Genomic DNA, 17641 nt, shown 5'->3' on the forward strand with positions numbered 1-17641 from the left:
AGTTTGATGTCTGTCAAGCAAAGGGTTCTCAAGATATTGACCCAGATAGCATGACTACGTTGGGCCAACATCGGTAAATGGTTGTATGGTGGCCGTGGGGTAGACAACGTTGGGCCAACATTGGGCCAATGTTACCATGCCAATCTTCTCAACCATGATGAAATTTCTATGTTGGCCCAACACTGGTCCAACGTAAATCAACTCTTATTTGCTTTATTTTCCAAAGATGTTGGAATTCTGAAGTTGGTCCAATGTTAGTCCAACGTTTGTAATGCATCCTTAACAAAGATGTTTAATTAAGCTGGTAATAGTACGTTGGCCCAGCGTTGGCCCGATGTTAGCATGAGTTCTTTCATATATCAAGTGTTTCAAGTTGGGGTGATTACATTGTTCCAATGTTGGCCCAACAGTTGTACTGCGAACTAAATGCAAGCTGGGAAGCATTACGTTAGGCCAACGTTGGTTCCACGTTTGTAAACGTTCTATCTTGATATGTGTTGCAAGATATTTGATTGCATAACATTAAAGAGTGCTGAATTTAAGAGACAGGTTATGAAATAGTTAGAGGACATTCTTTGTCCATGCTGATTGCATGTAATTGGATGACTGCATCCATTTATATTTGTTGTTAAGAACAACACATCAGTACGTTTTTAGGTCACCTGAATCATTCAGGTGACCTATTGCTATCTGTTTTTGTCCGTCGTCGTTCGTCGTGCGTCGTGCGTTAACATTTGAACATTTTCAGCTTCTTCTCTGAAACCCCTGAACCAATTGCAACCAATTTTGGCATATAGCATCTGTGGGTGGAGGGGAACAAAAACTGTGAAATTCGTGGTCCCTGCCCCCCTGGGGCCTGAGGGGTGGGGCAAAAACCATCAAAATGAGTGTAATTTTAAAAAATCTTCTTCTTTACTCCTGGACATCAAGAAGTCAAACTGTGGGCATAATTATAATGAGCGTTGAGCCCTCTACCAAAATTGTGAAATTCATGGCCCCTGGGGACAGGGGTTCTTGTGTTAGGGTGGGGCTCTATTGGTCATATAGTGAAAATGTAGAAATTCTTTGAAAATCTTCTTCTCTGTCTCTGGGTATTAAGTAGACAAACTAATAGCATGGTAATGATGAGCAAGGATGCCTCTTTAAAAGTTGTGAAATTCATGGCCCCTGGATCAGGGGTTCTGGTGCTAGGGTGGGGCTCTATAAGTCATATAGTGAAAATGCATTATTTCTTTGAAAATCTTCTTCTCTGTCCTTGGGTATTAAGTAGGCAAACCAATAGCATGGTTATGATGAACAAGGATGCCTCTTTCAAAATTGTGAAATTCATGGCCCCTGGGTCAGGGGTTCTGGTATTAGGGTGGGGCCCTATTGATCATATAGTGAAAATGCATTTTATTTCTTTGAAAATCTTCTCTACTGCTGGGTATTAAGTAGACAAACTAATAGTATGATAATGATGATCAAGGATGCTTCTTTCAAAACTGAAATTTATGGGCCCTGGTCAGGGGTTCTGGTGCAAAGGCGGGGCTGATTGATTATATAGTGAAAATGCAATATTTCTTTGAAAATCTTCTGTTTTTGTCCGTCGTCGTTCGTCGTGCGTTAACATTTGAACATTTTCAGCTTCTTCTCTGAAACCCCTGAACCAATTGCAACCAATTTTGGTATATAGCATCTGTGGGTGGAGGGGAACAAAAGTTGTGAAATTCGTGGTCCCTGTCCCCCTGGGGCCTGAGGGGTGGGGCAAAAACCATCAAAATGAGTGTAATTTTAAAAAATCTTCTTCTTTACTCCTGGACATCAAGAAGTCAAACTGTGGGCATAATTATAATGAGCGTTGAGCCCTCTACCAAAATTGTGAAATTCATGGCCCCTGGGGCAGGGGTTCTTGTGTTTTTTTCCTGTCTGTCATTCTGTTTGAAACTTTAACCTTCCTAATAAATTTTGAACAGTAAGTGCTAGAGCTTTGATATTTCACACGAATATTCCTTGTGACAAGACCTTTCCCTTGGTACCAAAATGTTTGACCCTGTGACCTTGACCTTGGAGTTGGTCATAACTTCTAAATGGTAAATCTATATTAGAGCTTCCATATTGTACATGAGCATTTCTTGTGACAAGATCTTTCTACTGGTACCAAGATATTTGTCCTTGTGACCTTGGCCATCTTTAGAATTGGCCATTATCGGGGGCATTTGTGTTTCACAAACACATCTTGTTTTTTTTCATTGAACGAGATTTTCCTATAAAAAATGCATTGTTTTTCGGCGAGATGCCTCTTCATTATTTTTAACAGACTGGTTTGAACATTTAAGTGTCTAGCTTGGTATTCTCATTGAGCTTATACATTTACATGCTGTAAATATTAAATATTTATTGCGCGTCACTTCTGTTACATTTTTTTCCCTATTCGAACTCCTACACAAGCTGCGAATCTTAAGCTTTTCTGCTAAGGTTATTTGCATTTTCATATAAAGAACTTTTATAAAATTCAAACAATAGCAATGTGTATTATGTCTCATTCAGAAATCAGGTGAGTTTCCTTTGCAATATGAATATGAGCTTTTACACGAAAAGTGTAATACACACATGTTGATGAGTACAGTGTTTAATGTACCTGTGTACAAACTCTTGGAGTTTTTTTTTTGTTTGTTTAGATTTACGTATAACAAACAATCACTACAATGCCTAAATGTAAATTCATGCATATATGTTAGTCTAATTTATCATATTCGACTTCGTATATCCTCTTGCACTAACTTTCATGTTTAAAATGAGCTCTTTCCGGTCTTGTTGATAACGCAGCATTCAGTTTCAAAGATTCACATTCTCTCCAACCTGATTTTGAATTGAAATCAACTTCATTATGGATTACAAAAACAAATTCCACTTTCATGGTTTGATTGCTATATACAGATAATTATGCACTGGATTCTGTAGTACAAGTCATACAGATGCATGTTTATGTATGTATTTAGATGATTTCTGGTGAGGTGATGAAATGGATGTAAAGTGTTTCATTGACATGCATTACTGGTTTGTTTTGACATGAATATCTGTGGCACTTGTTAGTTAGTGTATGTGGTTATGTGTAGTTTTCTTTTTTGTCCAGTCGTTTGTTTGTTCCTTTCTATTATTATTTGACATACATGTATGTATCAAACTATAGATTTGTTTCATTTTAGTTGTATTTTAAAAATAGTTCATACACTATTAAACTGGAACACAACAGTAAGTTAGTTGCGTAATAACAACTGAACACTTTTTACCGAAAATTACCATTTCACCTGTTTTCACATTTTCTACTAAAACTTGACAAATTTCCAAAATATTCTTCTCTACAACATCACATCTGTAAGAAAAAAATTGCAGTCATATAGAGCATTTCATGATCCATGGTGGGGGCCGGAGCGGAGCGGGTCAGAAACCCTTGACTTGGTAAGATTGATGGGAGCCAAACTGGGTATAAAGTGTTTATGTGTAAAATATTTGAATAACATAGCCTTTAATGCTATTAATTGATTGTATCTTATTTAACGCCCTCTCGATAATTTTTAATTCACATGGAGACGTCACCAAGACCGGCGAAGGGCTGCAAAATTTAGGCCTTTGTTCGGCGCATACGGCCATTGAGCAGTGCCACACCTACTGTAACACGGGGCATCTGTTTTTAAGGCCATCTCTGAGGACCCATGACATTCACATCTGATGCCGAGAGTTTGGCGATGGAACTGTCACTACCCATTTTAACGACCTAGGTCTGTCGCGGCCGGGATTCGAACCCCTACCATCCGCGTACAGGGCGAACACTCTACCTCTTGACCACCACAGCGGTGGTAATGCTATTGATACTAAATTCCGATTATAATATTTAAAAAAAAAAGAGCAGGTGTCCTTTACCAAAATTGTAAATTTCATGATCCAATGACAAGGTTTTAGTTCCGGGTGGGACCAAAATTATTATAGCGACCATTGTTTCTAATATCATATAAGGTTTATATTTCACCATGTTGAAAAGTTTCAGGACATGTTTCCAATCCATATTTGTTATTTCCTTACAGAAAATGTATTATTTAATTGTGCAAAAATAAAGAATAATGCATGAACTTTTTTTTACTGGTGTTCCTGCTCATTAACATTACAGACAGAATTCATGAAGTCAGTTTAGCGCTTTTCAGTACTTTGATGTATTATTGCAAAGTGGTCAACGACATTAAATGTAACAGGATAAGTTCTTTTGGGTAATTTTGATTATATTTAGCATTATACAAATGCTGCATAATAAAAATGAATATTATAATAAAATGTACAAGGTATTGAAAATTTCATTAAGTGACAGTCTGGTGTCATTATCCTTGTTTAAGAGTTGAAGTTTTCTCATACAAAGAAATGCAACTCCAACTGTTATCAGACTAATGCTTGCTACTAATTGCATCATATCTTGCAATAGCACAGCTAAAATATTCTAATATGTCCAAAAATTGATTCCTCTGGTTAACATGTCCTTTGTATCTAGAGAGAAAAAAACATTAAGAGTATCTAAGTCTTGCCTAGTGTCACAGAAGACAGCCAGGTTCGATTGTCGGAGGCCAGGTAGCTCGGTTGGTAGAGCAACTGACTAGAGATTCAGGGGGCCCAGGTTTGAATCCCGGTCTACTCTGTTGCATTTTCTCCCTTCCTGTTACATTTTATGCCATTGACCACCTCTGGGCTTGCAGGTGAAAATCCTGCCAGGGGCAAACAATTCCGGGTTGTGTGTCTTAGAGGTTGAAGACAATATAAGGAGGGAGGAATGTAACAGTCAGACAGGTTGGATCACCAGTGGCCAGTTAGCTCAGTTGGTTGAGCACCTGGCTAGAAATTCAGAGGGCCCAGGTTCGAATCCCGGTCTAGACCATTGCATCTTTTCTCTTCCTGTTACACTAGATTGCTCACACAGCAAGCAGATCATATGAGCTGTAAGTAAATAAATGCACATAACAACAAATTTGTTTCAATAATTCATTTTGCCGAGTAAAATTTTTTCTATAACATTAATATAACACATTCTAAGAATATAAACCAAAGAAGTTAATAGATCACGATCTCTTTATCCAATACTCCAACATTCATTGAAAGATCTGAGGATACGAGAATAGAATCAATGTTCATTGAGAGATCTGAGGACACGAGTATAGAATTGATGAATCACAGTACACTTGATCAAGAGTATGTCTTTGATTCTTTGTCACATTATACCGTGACCAACCATTGGTATCCTGTATCACTTATTTCACATTTGATGATTAAGGAGAACACATAGTCACAACTATCTCACAACATGAAACAACAGTCGTCAGTTCTCCTTTTTGCTACCTTCCCCTGCTAGAGTCTCTTCTGCTTTGGTTACTGTGCCATTTTGATGGACTCCATTTTCTGTTGAATTTCCCTGAAGAAAAGTAGAGTGTGAATGTTGTACAAGTGTAATGAAATAGAGCAGTACTTAGCATTGTACAGGAACAGTAACAGAACTAATCTTGGTTAATGTCAGTACAAAGACACTCTTGATCTCTATCCAATCAAATAATCTGACGATGTACAACGTGCTTATCATGTTTGTCATTCTAGTTAGAGAAATGAATTGTGTTTATACCATTAACAACTAGCACATCAGAATGTCTAACCCTATCCAAGTTTGATTTTTAGACGTTCTGTCCCATTATCAACCCGTTCCTTAGTCGATTCGTCCCATTACCGATCTCGCAATTAAATGATCAAAGATTGCACAACAATGCAGTTATAAAAACTCTAAGTAGTGTTTTCACTAAGGTGTTTTCACACACTTTTACATTGATTGCTGTAGACAAACTTAAATAACGATGTTTTTACAATCACCTCCAAGTTTATTTGGTTATTTCACCATAAAATATACGGTATTCATCATTAAATAATATTACCACATTCAAAGAGTGACTGATATCTTGATGTTCAATCTCTTTTCTTTTGCTGATATCAAGTGATCTGAACAACGGGAGCTTTGGTTTTGAGGTGCTGAAGTTCAGTTATATGTGGCACAAGATTCCTGGTTGGAATCCCTTTCAAAGGTCAAGCAGACACTTCTCTTAACCACAGAAAGATACAGATTTATCTAGTTTTACATAAAGATTTGACTCAATCTGATTAAAATCAGATCACTACACTAGGGATCTACGTGAGCAGATCAAAGGATCTGATTTTAAATTTTAATCAGATTGAGATTTGCTGATGCTTGGTGTGACATGGGATCACTGCTTTTAAGGTCATATCCGAAGAATTACTCAATTTTCATGAATTTCTAACCATACTAAATTCTGAGCGTTAACCCCCCCCCCTATCTACGTTTATGTTGATTTGGTACAAGTGGAGATCGAACTCACGACTTCCCCGGAAATGAAGCGCACACTCTACCATTGAACTACTGCAACTAGGTGCGCAATGTAGGCAATCAGTAAATATAAGTACCTAAATCTAAATACAATTTTCATCATTTATGGAAATGTGCTTCTGGAGTGTCTACAAGTTTTTTTCTATTCAGTCTTCTGATATTTACCTTATGAGAAATTCGATCTGTTTCTCAGAACTATGGTTTGTTTACAACCGGTATCCTATTTTCGTGTCATCTCTTGTTAGATATTTATATATAGATTGAGAACAAAATGGATAAGAAGCCCCTGTGGATCATCTATATTAATCAAGTCAGTCAAAATTTGTTTTTCGTGAAAGTAGTTTTAAAAGCTATACCATGGTCTCATCATGACTAAAACACATTTAAATGAATAAATCTACTGACTAACGAGCTACTTAGCCCATTTATTTCATACTTAGTATCACCGTAGTGTTTTATACATTCACATGATATCAATGTCCTACCTGATCTGCCTTTCCACAACCTTTCTCGTCCTTGATGGTGGAGGTTTTACTCCATGGCCAAAATGTTGCAATAAGGGGTTGTATAAACTTGTGGAACACCCACAAAAGTACAGGAATGACAATACAAGGTATACACACCATCTTTTATTAGTTCGTCACTGAATGGATGACACTATACCGGAAATAACTTATGGATCGGGCTCGTTGATCATTTTTCCCCCCCAGTACTTGACGCGTTACGTCTTCCGGTTTTACTTTCGACACATCACAGGTCATCAGAAATACGAGAAATGTGACAAAAATATCAACATCTTGATATTGTTGGTCCGTGAATTTTACGATGAACAATTATATAGAGTTTGTGTCATGATTTAGTCCTAGACAGAGTGTTATGAATTCAAGAAAGTCGAAGCAGAATGCAAACGACAAACCTTACAGCTACCAGCAATTAGGTGCAGAGGTTCAGAACACTAAAAAGTCAAGAGTGTATGTGTTTGGCGATGCTGATGTCAAGGAAGATGAGGTTGTTGAATTTGAAATGTCTGACGTGCGATCGCGTAAAGGGGGGACAAAACCCATTACCAGAGATGACGACGAAGAGATTTATTATGAGAGAGAGATTACTGAAGGCGATACATTACGAAGTCTTTCATTACAGTATGGATGTCCGGTATGTGAAATTCAAAATCATCTTGTTTGGAGATCAAGATATTTTTGCGATTACAGTCACAAGATTAATGATAATTAGTGATAATAGGTTAATCCTTCTTTGGCTGTTTTAGAGTACATGTCATATCTGATGATCATCAATATGCCCCTTAGATGATTATTACAAGTTAACCATGACTATTGCGATGCTATTGCCATGTAAAAAGCTCTAACACTGACAAATCAAGCATCACTTTGACTTAGGTCGCTTTCTGGCCATTCAATTTCTTTGTGCATGACTTCAGCACAAATACACAAAATTCCAGTCGGCGTCATAAGTAGACATGATTAACTTGAAGAATACTCTTCTGATAATTGAATCCTATCTAGATCTGAGAAAAAGTGGTAAAAGATAGGCAAAGCAGCGACACTGGCTTGTGTTTCTGAATTCCAACTTTTGAATATGGAGTCTGCTCTAAATCTCCCATGTACTATTGTACACATCACGAAATAAAAGCGAGAATCTCGGATCAGTAGATTATTGATATGTATATGTACATATCCCCACCCAAGGAAAACCAAGTCAGACATCTGGATTTTTTTCTTAAAAGTAAGGCAAATCTGGATTTGTGGCTAGAGAAAACACATTTCATTCCTCGTTAATAGGCTAATATCTAGATGTGTGTATGTTGCACATATCCATAAAACTAAAAAGAAATCACCCCAAAAATAATTAAACATTTATTTACTACATGTAAATACCGATTATATCAATCATTGATCGATACAGGTCTTCCGATTATGATCGATGATGAAATTTTCCCGATTATTGAAACACTACTAACCAGTTAGACATAACACTTGAAAACTTATGATGTATATGCAAACTCGAGGTAATCTTTGATAAACCAAATCAAAATATATTATATTATATAGATTTATGATGAACTAAGAATTCAGCCCGTATACCTCAGTGGGTAGAGCACCTGACTAGTAATACAAGGGTCCAGCCACAATCACATAATTTTGAATAATTCATTTTCCTATTACAACACCTTACAATTTTACAGCTTGTAAAAGTTATATTAATTGGAGTCTGATATAGAATGGAATTACCTGGAAATTTGTAGAATACTAGATTTATTACCTAGGACCTCAACACATTGATTATTATATTTTATTCATTTATAAAGCACAACATTACCTAGGCTATAGTTTCTATGCGCTGCTGGCGCATTCTGCGGCATTCAGTTAGTTTGAAACTAGGCTAAGCTTTATACTTTCATCATAAGTGGTGCCATTGATTTTCAAGGTTAAGAATACATGTATCTTGCTTGAGTTTTGAGATTGGGGTTGCCTCACTTGATTTTCATATAAATTTGGAATACCCTGTTTTTATTGATATTTTGATTACACATAGAACTTTTCTTGGTTTGCTAATTTTAAATTGCATATTATATTATATCATTTACAGGGTTCGAAATTAACTTTTTCAAGCACTAGTCTGTATGGACTAGTAACTGTTGATGTTCACTAGTCAGCAAAGCATTTCACCAGTCCGTCCAGTATATAATAAAATGATCTTCATTTTATTCAATAGTATTTAATCAAATCAAACACATCACAGTTGCAAACAATTTAATTTCTGACACCTATAGAAGAAAAAGAGACCACCATATTTTATTTCGCATTCAAGATCTTCAAAAGCATACAATATTAACCTCCGAGTTAATCCTTTTATAAATGTCCATAAGTGCGTTCGAGATGGACGTTCCTGTTGTTTTGGTGCTCAGATCGTAAAGTCAAAAGAGTTCGAAATTTTATCAATAAAGTAAAAACAATTCACTCGATTGACCAAGTCATGAGCTATAGTGTTATGAACTACTGTGTTAGAGTCACGAATGTCGAGAAAATGTGCGCACAAACGTGCATGTTCTCAGACCACACTACTTGCAATTCTTGCACCTAGAACACGTTCTCATGATGTGCTAGGCGTTCGGAATCGGCAGGAATTTGACAATTTGTGCACGTTCGAAGAACGGCGGTCTCGAACACACTACATGTGTTAGGAAGATCAGGCTGTCATAGTCATGCAAACACTTGACCATGCAGGTAATCAACCATAAGTTCAAACATCTAAGAGACTCAGACAAATCTTGCTAAAAATCTTTACCAATTCAAGATTGATTTCTGGATTTTCAGTAGTCCGTACGGACTAGTACTATAGAGAGTTCACTAGTCCGACACATTTTTTACTAGTCTCGGACTTACGGACATGAGTTAATTTCGAACCCTGAATTTAAACAACCTTGAAGGAATGGTACCAGCTACCTAACATGAAAACATCCGTTTCTATTGGTTTTCAGGGTTAAATGTCAAAGTCACAGGAAGGGAAATTTTGTTCACAAAAGTTTGAATGTGATTTACAGGGGTGTTTACTGTTATCTTCCAAAGAGATCTGGATTCTTATTCATTTTTTAGTTTAAAAGGTAATAAAATATTAACAAGGTCAGTGGGTTGAGCCTCCAAGAATATGTCCAGATTGTGAGGAGTTGCCTTGTTGAATATAGCCCTTGTTTAGAATAGGGTAAATGGGGAAAAAATGCTTCAATAGATGAATTTGTAGGACTTCTTTTGAATAGTGTTGGTTAAACTTACTACTAGTTTTTTTATAATGATCAAAAGAAACTCAAATATGAATTTCTTATGTTTCACTACAAGGTGTTTTTGCAATAACTTGTGTTTTATTTTAAAAATGTAGTTTTAATATCATGCAAATGAAGTTAAATGATATGCAATTTTTTTTTTATAGGTGGCTGAAATCAAACGAATTAATAACATGATCCAGGACCAAGAGTTTTATGCTTTCAAGAAGATAAAAGTGCCAATTAAAAAATATTCATTTTTGACAGAAACACTAAAAACAGAGACAAAATCTGACTTGCCTCAGTTAAATGGAGTAACAGTGGTGGATGAAACTGACACCGATCATCAGGAGACGGACTCGGAGTCAACATGTAACTTAAGTGACCCAGAAACTCAGAGGCTCTTAATAAAAAAATCGCTCAGCATCAAGAGTCAGACAAGCAATCAGAGCAAAGAAGCTAGGAGGTTTCTGCGTAGCATGGATAAAGACCTGGTGAAAATCTGTAATTCGGCAAAAACAAATCATAAGTCACTAGATGAAGTTGTCTCTCTTTTGACCAATAGGTCGATACAGCCTATTCCACCGCCACGACGGAAGTTCTTTGGTACTAATTGTGGAATAACCTGGTGTTCAATGATCACTGTTATGGTCATACTTGTTATCTTGATTCCGTTAGGAATTTTAAGTTATTTATGGTTCACGGGCCACTTTGCTTCCCATGCTGCTGCAGGCCAGACTAAGGGATGATGTATTAATACCTGTTAGGAGAATGGAATACTTTACTGAGAAACATATCAATTCGTTCATGGAAATAGGAAAGAAATATCACTCTTCAGATATGCATGTAGTGAAACTCCACAGAGCTTTAGAAAGTCCTTAGCTGGGTTCGGTCTTTTTAATTAGTGGCCAGGTATTCTTTTGTTTTGAAAGATAATTCAGCATTGATAGTAGTTTTTTTTTTTTTTTTTTCGATAATTGTCAATCATCCAATTCAAAAAAGAAAACATATACTGCTTGGACATGTTGGAAATGCAGGATTTAAAAAAAAAATGGATTTCTGATATGTATACTTCTACCAGTTTGAAGTCATTGATTGTCAATAAATGTACCAAGCTACAAATTTTTTTGGAAAAAATACCCTTTATGTATGTACTACATGTATATATTCTTGAAGACTTAATAAAAGGTAGTTATTACTGAGGTGCAATCTCCATGGCTCTTCCAAAAAGTATTAAAATTCCAAATTAATCACTGAAGTAAGATTTATGTCTAATAAATACAATGGATTGTTTAAGGTATGTTTATGGATGTTTTCATCTACATGTGTTAGCATTATAGAAAATTACATTATAATTCACTTTATGAAAGATACATGTACCTGTTTTAAGCCTTTCAGATCAAAGATTGGGGGATATTGTTTTTTTTATCTGTCTTTCAGTTAGTTGCCCGTGCACAACTTTGACTAAAGTTTTGAAATTATCGAATATATTTTGCATGTTTACTCATGTAATTAAATCAATATGCAGTCAGGCCTGGGGGTTATAAAACTTTTACCGTACTTATACTCAAACTCAACCATGTTTGTTTTGAGTACAACTCTGAGCAAGCTCTCAGCGTACTCAAAAAATCTTGAGAATGTACTCTATTTGAGTATGAGAATAAATTTCATATAAGTTTTATAACCTTCACTTTTGAGTATGTGTATGACTTAGAACACAGAGTTTGAGTATGAAAACATGTTTAAAATTTTTTATAATCTCCAGGCCAGGTCAAGCCCACAATATGAGGTTAGAGGTTGTACAGGATTTTGTTATAGTCTAGGCGACTCGCATTAATATTTTGTACTTGTTATTTTCTGTCAAACATTAATGTTTTACCACTCTTGAGTACCTTGTCTCTAACTTGTATCAAAATGAAATTGAAGGAGTACATTTTGAATTCTGAAATTGATTGGGACATGCAAAATGCAGTGTACATTTTTTACTGGTTAGCATCGCGTACAAACATTTCTTTGAATATATATTTTAAAAAACCCACACATTTTGGATTGAATTACATACATAGTATGCTTTTTTAAACAAAAGAATTGGAGGTAAAATTATTTTATTTTATTTAGATTGTCTTGTACAGTGTTTAGGTGTACTTAAATTTTGACCTTTTAAATTTGGACTTCCTGTGGACTGAGGACAATTTGGCAAATGTTGCTTGTGAGTGGATGCCCAACTTTGGGGCGACCTTCTGAAAAAGTATCATTCTGAAAAATATGTAGAAGTTAGAGAAAGAAGATGTTTGGTATGAGCCTGATTTGGTCCCTGAAAATGACTTCACATAAAAGATTATTTTATTTTGATAAAGAGTATATTCACTACTTTTTGATATTTGTTATTCACCGAAACATGTTAGTGATGCCAAGATATGACATCATCATGATCATAAATGTTTAACTTCTCCCAGATCGTTTGATTAAAAATGGGTCCATTACAGTCATAGAGCACATTAGTGAACACCTGGATTTATATTTTCACTAGTTCATACATGAATGTATTATTCAAAAATAGGTTGGTAGAAAAACAAACCATGCCCTCCAGACGAGTGAGCTAAATGTTTTTGATATAAAAAAAATAAATCAAAAACAAGCACATGTAAATGTTATATTTTCTGTTAAAAAAAATTATGATATTAAAAATGCTTCATTTCTAGTCAGAATACAGGAAATGATAAATATTATCATAAATTCATCATATAAGAATTGATGTTTCCTGAATTCTTGAAGATTTTATATAAATATTATGTTTTACTAAAGGCCAAATTAGGCTCTTATCATATGTAGTTCTTTATGGTTATTAAATTAGAAGATTTGAAAAATTGATAAAAAAAAATTCAATTGATAAGCATTGGTCGTGTTTTCATATCGAGTATTTGTGTAAAATATTGCTTTTTTCCCTTTAACAAATACATAAATGTTCAAAGCATTTTTACCAAGTTCTTATATAAAATGTTTATAACAATGATAAATGTTCCATGCATATATGTGATACAGGCATTTGAGTGTGGAGCTTTGAAGGCATGTGTCCAGTTCTTTTCTGCACTGCCTTGGAATGCTGTGAGAGATTGTTAATGCTTAGTGTTTTGTTCCTTCATATACATGTTTGTGTAATGATACATAAGTGCACAGTTAAATTAATGTGTTTATAACATCAATGCTTGACCCCAGAACTGTCTCTGTCTCCTTCACCACATCATTGCAAACCATGGTGACAGTCAGAATGTACAATCCTTTCTAGGAGAGAGTTGAACTCGGGACCATGGCTTGAGACAATATTTTCAGCATTCCATTACATGTAGGTCATGTCACTGGGTGTAAGTTTAGCATATTCTTCCATTATGATAGAAATTATTCAAGTTACAAAAGACCTGCATCCTTTGAATGTTTGATTTGATTAAATGAGAATGCTTACTGTTACAAAATTGAATACTGGTGTACAGCAACATACTGTAATCATGTTTAATTACTGTTGATATATGTGTACAGCATTAAGGTATGTTTTTCATCAATATTTAAAAAGAAAAACATTTATGTAGTTTTCATTCATTATGTACACCAATAATTATATGTTCTGTGTTAAAACAGACATTTTTTATCAGTATGGATGTCATCTGGGGTTTTTTATCAGTAAGTTACTTCTGCCACCATCAGTGTTTTACCAGTCAGTAAATGTTGTCACAGCCCAACAATGATATTGCTATCATCAATGATTAAATGGATATTGATCTATGTCATTTTATAAACAGGAAGTGGTTAGAGTTACCCATCCTGGAACTTTTAGTACAGACATGTTTGGAGGCAGTTTATGGTTCATACAAAGTGTTTCAGATCAATTTTTTTTTTCATAACAAAGCAATGCTTTAATTCATACATTTGTTCTTTGGAAATGTATATACTATTTAAAGATCGATTTCATGTACAATTTGTAGGTTGTATCGCGCCAGGATCAGGGATGAAACCAGCATGCCATTATAATCTTAATCTAACACATGAAATCGCACATATATGATGATGTTTGGTGGAAAGGCGTTATACGAGTCAGTCTTAAATAAACAAAAATACCAGATGTTAATTTATTGATTTCACTAAAGGGTAAAAATAGCATTTTGAAATTTCAATTAGGAAAAAAGATGAAGATAACGTACAACCAGTGATCAATCTTATAAAGAATACAAAATTGAGGGTAATTTGACAAAAATTGACCCTTGGAAACACCAGAGGTGGGATCAGGTGCCTAGGTTGAATAAGCATCCCCTATTGACCTGTCACACCCTGTCATTAGCCCTCTATCTTGATCAGGTAAAATGGAGTGATCCGTAGTGAAAGTCGGTATATAAAGAACGACCTAACAATGGATATAAAACACATCCGACAGCATTCAACCTAATGACGGGTTGTATTTGCAAATAAGAGCGTTATAACAATCATGGAAATTGTGAAATGGTGGTTCTATACTTTTCTGGCTTTAAATGAGACTGTTAGAACCCCTTTAACATCAACTTGTTTACAAGTAGACTACCTCAGTTTAATAAGTACATTGTATATTGGTAAAACTGATATATGCTCCTTACTCCCTGAACTGCATCTAAATTAGCTGCAGAACTGTATCTCTCTGACAAAATATTGGGACACTGATTTGTCCTAATATTTTTCCAGAGAGCTACAGTTCTGCAGCTGCATAAAAATCAATGAACTATTTCATATGATGAATGACATGAACAATAACTATTGAAATCAAAATGAAGGGTTTTTTTGCTCGTATATAAGATATACATTCTGAGTAGCCAATGACCTTTCCAAAGTGGCCTTGAGTGACCTTTGTCTGAAAGCCGTTTGACTATATTATTGCGTGATATATGGTCAATATACCTGTTCAAAAACTTGAAATAAACTTTTTCCTCATTTAAGTAATATGTTCTGAGTGACTTTGACGTTTCCAAAATGACCTAGAGAGTTGTTGTAATTAACATGTTTTTAGGTCACCAGAGTTAACTCGGATGACCTATTGCAATTGGATGTCATCCGTCATCGTGCGTTGACAATTGAACATTTTTAACTTTTTCTTGATAACTACTCTTTCAGTTCTTTTCAAACTTGGTATGAAGCATCTTTGAGACAAGGGGGACATAGATTGTAAATTTCAGGACTCTAGCACCCCTGGGGCCATAGGGGTGGGACTAAAATTGACCATTTCAAAAATCTTCTCTACAACCGCACATGCATAAGAAAAACTAAATGCATAGTGGTGTAGAGCAGGAAGGCTTCTACCAGAATTGTAAATTCATGATCCCCGTGGTAGAGATTCTGACCCCAGGGTGGGGCTAAAGTTAGTTTATAGTGTTAATGTGTAAAACACTTAAATAACATTTTCATTAGTGCTATTGACACTAAATTGAAACTAAATGGATATTTAGAAAGAGCAGATAGTCCTTTACCAAAATTGTAAATTTGATGATCCCAGGGGTAGGAGTTTTGGTATTGGGGTAAAACCATATGCCTGAGTATCCTTTTCATCATATGTTTAAGGCATACTGTTCTGAGTGACGTTGACCGTTCCAAAATGACCCTGAGAGACCTTGTTGTAAAAGGTCAAAAATAGTTGAATTAAATGAAGGATTTTAGATGTAGAGTATATGTTCTGAGTGACCTTTGTAAAATGTCCTGGAGCTACCTTTGTCTGAAAGCCATTTACCTGTCACCTATTTGTGTGATATGTGTTCAGTACCTGTTCAAGTCTGTGAAATAAAAAAAAAAATGCCTTGGATAAGGTTTATATTCTGATTAACCTCGACCTTTCCAAAGCAACCTCTGTCCAAAAGTCCCTGTCCCAAAGAATATTTGCGATCAATTATGGTCAATTTCTAATGAAAGGTTAAGGAGATGTGAGCTCGACGGATAGATATGACGACGAATATATGATCCCCCGAAAAATTGTCAGGGAGCATAAAAAATTGATCTCGTGTATCGAATCAGTTGAAAGGAATGTGTAGATGATATTAGAATATCATAAATAACGGGTATTGGAAATTGATGAAGAAACTGAAGTCATCCTGTTTGTCATTTGCCGTTAACGTCTATGTATATTGATTGCTTGTCCCGTCGAGAATGTTTCACTCATATTGAGACGTCACCAGCTGTAGATGATGTACCATAAATGTAGACCCATGCTTAGCGCTCAGGGCCGTAGCAGTGAGGGTTATTTAACGTGCCAACACCTGCCACCACACGGGACCTACGTTTCTAAGGTAATATGTCCGAAAAAACCGTGATTCTCACTTCTGAATGCCGAGCGTTTGGCAAAGGAGCAATCACAACCCATGTTAAAGCTGACATGAAGTAATAAATATAGCATAATTCTATATGTCCGCCATATTTCTCTGCTAATCCGCCATATTAGTTGAAATTTCTATTGTTATATGTATCGGGGTTCGCATGGTATATAAGGGGACGAGCTTTGCTACGCTTCACTTCACATCAGTGTCTTCGATTTACCTGTGCGGGTAGCTTCGACAGGTAACACGTACATCTCCGATACTAATTTAGAGGACATCAAGAAATGAAATCACGTTTTGGAACACCACGCAGTGCTCAAAATTATAATAAACATATCATACAGTAGTAAATCATTCTAAATATATATATTTGGATAAATATATATAGAATGCCTTTACTTTACGTGAACGTGCGTACATTTGCAGTAAATATGTCAAAACTATACAAAAATGCGGAGAAATATTTCATCTTTTATCTATTGATAAAATGGAATAAGCAAAGAGTATACAATCTATACCATTCACAATTACTTCAAGTAAAAGACTACTGTACTTATAAAAATGGCATGTATGCTCGCCATGAAAACGCATCGAATGCGGACGACTATTTACCTGGGCCTACTCGTAATATCTGTAAAGGACCGCAGATGTACGTGTACACTTGTCGAAAATACTCTAAGTAGTAGTAAAACTCCCTTTATTTGCATAATCCATGAAACAAAATGATAAACTCCATTTGCATTCCAACAGTAAACAACATTGTCCATTGTACAGACTGCGACACACTTAGCCCGTGCCGATCAGCTATCTTCAATCAGGGGAAGTATCAGAGTATAATATTTACCCTGTATTGTGCATGAATCCTTATACCATATGATTTACTGGTCAGAGTATTGCAGATTTATAAATCAGGAAATCATTTAGGTACATAAATTTGCATATACAACACTGTACGAGTGTATGGAGAGAGAGAGAGAGAGAGAGAGAGAGAGAGAGAGAGAGAGAGAGAGATAACGACGAGAGAGAGAGAGAGAGAGAGAGAGAGAGAGAACCGATGATCTTGTAAGAGAGAGAGAGAGAGATAACGACGAGAGAGAGAGAGAGAGAGAGAGAGAGAGAGAGAGAGAGAGAGAGAGA

General features: G+C 35.7%; 2 protein-coding genes across 2 annotated transcripts; one reads left to right on the forward strand and one right to left on the reverse strand.

Annotated features, from left to right (window-relative positions):
• Positions 1 to 4990: 4990 nt before the first annotated feature.
• Positions 4991 to 7077, reverse strand: LOC125650358 (UPF0729 protein C18orf32 homolog). Its single transcript, XM_048878575.2, has 2 exons — positions 6892 to 7077; positions 4991 to 5431 (listed from the first exon to the last, which is right to left on the reverse strand). The coding sequence occupies exons 1-2, from the start codon at positions 7030 to 7032 to the stop codon at positions 5339 to 5341; spliced, it is 234 nt and encodes a 77-aa protein (XP_048734532.1). The 5' UTR covers positions 7033 to 7077; the 3' UTR covers positions 4991 to 5338.
• Positions 7078 to 7110: 33 nt separating this feature from the next.
• On the forward strand, positions 7111 to 14298 carry LOC125650357 (lysM and putative peptidoglycan-binding domain-containing protein 3-like). The gene is made up of 2 exons (XM_048878574.2): positions 7111 to 7561; positions 10352 to 14298. Exons 1-2 carry the CDS (start codon positions 7283 to 7285, stop codon positions 10931 to 10933), a joined length of 861 nt encoding a protein of 286 aa, XP_048734531.1. The 5' UTR covers positions 7111 to 7282; the 3' UTR covers positions 10934 to 14298.
• The last annotated feature ends 3343 nt before the right edge of the window (positions 14299 to 17641 follow it).

The sequence above is a fragment of the Ostrea edulis genome, chromosome 5, assembly GCF_947568905.1.
Source record: "Ostrea edulis chromosome 5, xbOstEdul1.1, whole genome shotgun sequence".
Taxonomy (NCBI): Eukaryota; Metazoa; Mollusca; class Bivalvia; order Ostreida; family Ostreidae; genus Ostrea; species Ostrea edulis.